The 3,990-nt window shown below is 37.9% G+C and overlaps 1 protein-coding gene across 1 annotated transcript in view; it reads right to left on the reverse strand.

Moving 5' to 3' along the window:
• Positions 1-1,219, reverse strand: part of LOC129454229 (basement membrane-specific heparan sulfate proteoglycan core protein-like) — a 164,777-nt gene extending 163,558 nt beyond the window's left edge. The window contains exon 1 of the mRNA XM_073861509.1: positions 220-1,219. Within this exon, the coding sequence (XP_073717610.1) occupies positions 220-271 (52 nt within the window). The 5' untranslated portion in view covers positions 272-1,219. The remainder of the gene's footprint in view (positions 1-219) is intronic.
• Positions 1,220-3,990: the final 2,771 nt, after the last annotated feature.

The following is a 3,990-nucleotide window of genomic DNA, read 5'->3' on the forward strand; positions in this document are numbered from 1 at the left end:
AGAGACAAGATGGGTCACTTTGTCAATAATCTAAGTATCCAAGTATGTTCATAAATAAGGAAATGGTCTTTATATACAGTGTAAAATGCATTTTACTGGATCAGTATAGCAAATCCCACCACATCCACGTTTTGACTTATATGGTTTAGCACTAGGTTATACTTATTACTTTCCCAAAGATTCAGAATAATGTAAAACAAATAAAGTCTGTTGTCTTACCTTGAATGTTTATCAGTAGGATCAGTGATGTGAATGCAGAGTTCAACTCCATGCTTTACTATTTGTGTATAATCTGAGATAAATTCACAATTCATTAAGTTGACAAAATAATTGCTTAGAAAATCTACAGTAACAATAATAATTTTATCAGTCTTGATTCAGATTAAAAGATCTCTCTCTAACAAAGTCATTGCTGCACTGTGTAAAAAAGTGATTTTTAAAGGCGTGTCAGTACATATACTGTATATGATCTCATTTCCTTCCTTTCTTCTAAAGCTGGTGCAATGAAAAACAGCCTCCTCCACTTTCTACACATCAGCTGTTGGGCTTCTGTTTAATATAAAAATCCATTTACATTCCTCACTTGTTTGTTGACTCACCTGTTACCCAACCATGTGCTTTCTCACACCTGATTCAACTCATTCTCTCATAAATATACTACAAGACCTGAATCAGTTGTGTCAGATGAGGGAGACATATGTTGTGTCTGAAATAGCCCCCTATACACTCATTCACTATTTCCTACATTAGTCCACAAATATAGTTCACTCGAATGAGTGAATAAAACGAGTGGGTAATTCGGACACTTGACCCCACCGGAAGCGCCAAGACACAAGAGTTCATTTCGGGCGAGCCTCATTATTGCACTACATGGTGGGGTTGAATGAGTGCACTTACAGTTTTTCTCAATTGCTAAAACACTAAAACCCATTGGCTGAACAAAGTTCTCAGTTGCCTGAACTCATTTATCTAATTGTGCAGTCTGTTGTCAATACCTTAAACCATTTCACATCATAAAACACAATTTGCAGATCTCACTTAGACTTTTAAGCAAAACTCCAAACACATACTCATTCTTAAAACACAATCTGCACTCTAATGCACATGTCATGCATATTGCTAAACACAAGCAGCAACAATCAAATACAAATGTCATCACACATGTCATTGATTAAACACAACCAATCAAAATGGATTTCACCTGTTTCAAATGATGTGACACAACCGATATAAGCCAGTTCACTGTTGTATACAGTACTACAGTAGTACAGTACATTGTAGGCTTTATAATGTACAATGAACAAATTGTATGAACCTGAACATTGTGCTTTCCATTTGTTAGTACTGACTGCTTTACTGTTTTACAGTATCACAGAAACAAAGGACAATGTCATAATGGGTGATGATGTTATAGTGTGTGATGATGTCACAGCTATGATGATGATGATAATGGCGATTACATAATGGTGCATAATTGGCCATGATGTCATAGTGCACAGCTTCCCCGTCAAACAAATGTATTTATTGAATAAAATATCAAAAATCTAAATAATGAGTGGTGATAAACAAACAACTAACAATCTACAAATGCATTGATTTTACAGCTAATAGCTAAAAGATTAGTACAGTTCATTTTTGTCTTTATAACATGCATGACTCTGCCATTTTAAATTTACAATGGGGCCACAGACGTGAGGTGGCTTCGGTGCCCACTGCCCATTTGCCCTCACATTCTGCAGTGCCCACTTTGTTAATAAAACTTTACTGTAAGGCTGTGTAACTGGATTGAATATAATTTAGCTAATTCATATCATGTGAGCAAAACTGTTCTTTCTTAAACACAATATCATACATTTCGTTTAAAACGTTAACCCTAAAATATTATTTATGCATTCATGACCTTCTTGCTGTATTACAGTTTTTTCCAATTGTTAACACACTAAAATGACATGAACAGCACAACTATTTAAACTGACACACAGAGAGCAACACCTCTTCTCAAGTCTCCAAAAGTCTAAACACATTTTCTGCTTTACACACATTTTGCTATTCACAATGGCACTTTTTAAATGCACTGAACACGGTTCTCTGCACAAGACACAACAATCTGACATAAAGTCACATGTTTGCCTTTTCAAAACACTACCATTCAAAATGACACTACACGAGCTAAATGGCCAATAAATGTGCCACCTGCCCAAACACCTGAATGGTTAATTGTTAACACTTCAATCAGGATGTAAGCACTAGAAAAGACCACAGGAACGTCATTGGCCACAGAGCCATTATAGATGTTCCTGGCTAACGTGGTGGGAACATCACAATGTGTGCTGCCATCTCCAATATGGATGGTGTCCTCCACCGTCATGTCAACCTTGATACAACACAGCCCATATTCTCACATTTCTAGAAAGACTCCACGACATTCTCATACCATCTGAGTGTATGAATGATGTAGACCAAAGAAACCGGTATGTTGTAGTATGGCACAACGTGAGCTTTCATCGTGCAGCCCCAGTCCAAATCTGGTTTGCTGACTACCAAACATTTATCGTGCAATACCTCCCCCATACTTGCCATTTTTGAACCCCATAGAAGAGTTATATGGAAGGTATATGACCAGCAGCCCTTTGTGCGCATGCCTCTTTTGCAGGCTATGGAAGAGACATGTGATGAGAATGATGTTGGTGCAATTTAGGGATGGATAAGGCGCTCAAGGCACTTCTTCCTTCGATGTCTGGCAAGGGAATATATTGCCTGTGATGTGGACGAGGCGTTATGACTTGTTTGGTGAAAAATAAAAAAAATTCAACAGCATGTGTGTGTATCTGCAAATATTTTTGTGCATGTGAACAATCTAATACATATTTTAGTATTATGGCAAAGCATGCTAAAGAAACGTGCACTTTTCATTATGCCCAACTGTGTGTAGTTGGTTAGACAAAAATCTGGTAATATGAATGAAGTGTGTTCCAATTTGTGTCAAAGTTTGATTTTGATAATGTTATATGTAGTTTAGGTTGGAGTGCTTCATTTTGCAGGATATATGTGGTATTTTGCTATTTGGGTGTGTGGTTTTGTAAATTGTGTTAAGTTTTTTGATAAAACCAGACTAGTTTGCAAAATTGTGTGTTAGCAATTGGAAAAAACTGTAAACAATGATGCTATTTTCAGATGGTGCTTTTGTGCTTTTTGCCTGCAGTGCGAAGACTGATTTGACTAGAAACAGATTTATAGTGTCACACGTCATAAAGATATATACATAGACAACCCAGTCTCACCCCATGGCGTCAACACTTGACGACACTTGACCATGCGTCAATATGTTGACGCGGAGGGTATACCTTTCGCGTCATTCCCTGACGAACTGGGGACCTCAACACCACTAAGTCCGTTGCATTCTCTTTCCTATTTTCTTACCATTTTCTACCATTTTCGCGTCGGTTTAGGGTTAGATTTACATAATGACATCCCTACCCAAACCTTTCCCTAACCCCAATGCCAGGCGACAACTGTTTAATTTCGCGTACCTAATAGTATTGAAGTCCCCAGTTCGTCAAAAAATGACGCGAAAGGTATACCCTCCGCGTCAACATATTGACGCATGGTCAAGTGTCGTCAAATATTGACGCCATGGGTGTGAGACCGTGTTAACATAGATGTGTGAACATTTCTAACTTTAAATTATATTATCTTATGCTGTTTTAGAACAATTCAGAACCATTTTTTGTGATATATGTGATACTTTGTCTTGTATTTGTATGGTTTAACCCAGGGTTGGGCATTCCTGGTCCTGGAGGGCCACTGTCCTGCAAAGTTTAGCTCCAACCCTAATCAAACACACCTGAAAATCCCAATCAAAGGCTTCAGTATGCCTTCAGAAATGACATTCAGGTGTGTTTAATTAGGGTTGGAGCTAAACTTTGTAGGACTGCCCACCCCTAGTTTAACCTTTGATAAGACAGTACCTGAACTATTGCCTCCAGTGGC

This window comes from Misgurnus anguillicaudatus, chromosome 23 (genome assembly GCF_027580225.2).
Source record: "Misgurnus anguillicaudatus chromosome 23, ASM2758022v2, whole genome shotgun sequence".
Taxonomy (NCBI): domain Eukaryota; kingdom Metazoa; phylum Chordata; class Actinopteri; order Cypriniformes; family Cobitidae; genus Misgurnus; species Misgurnus anguillicaudatus.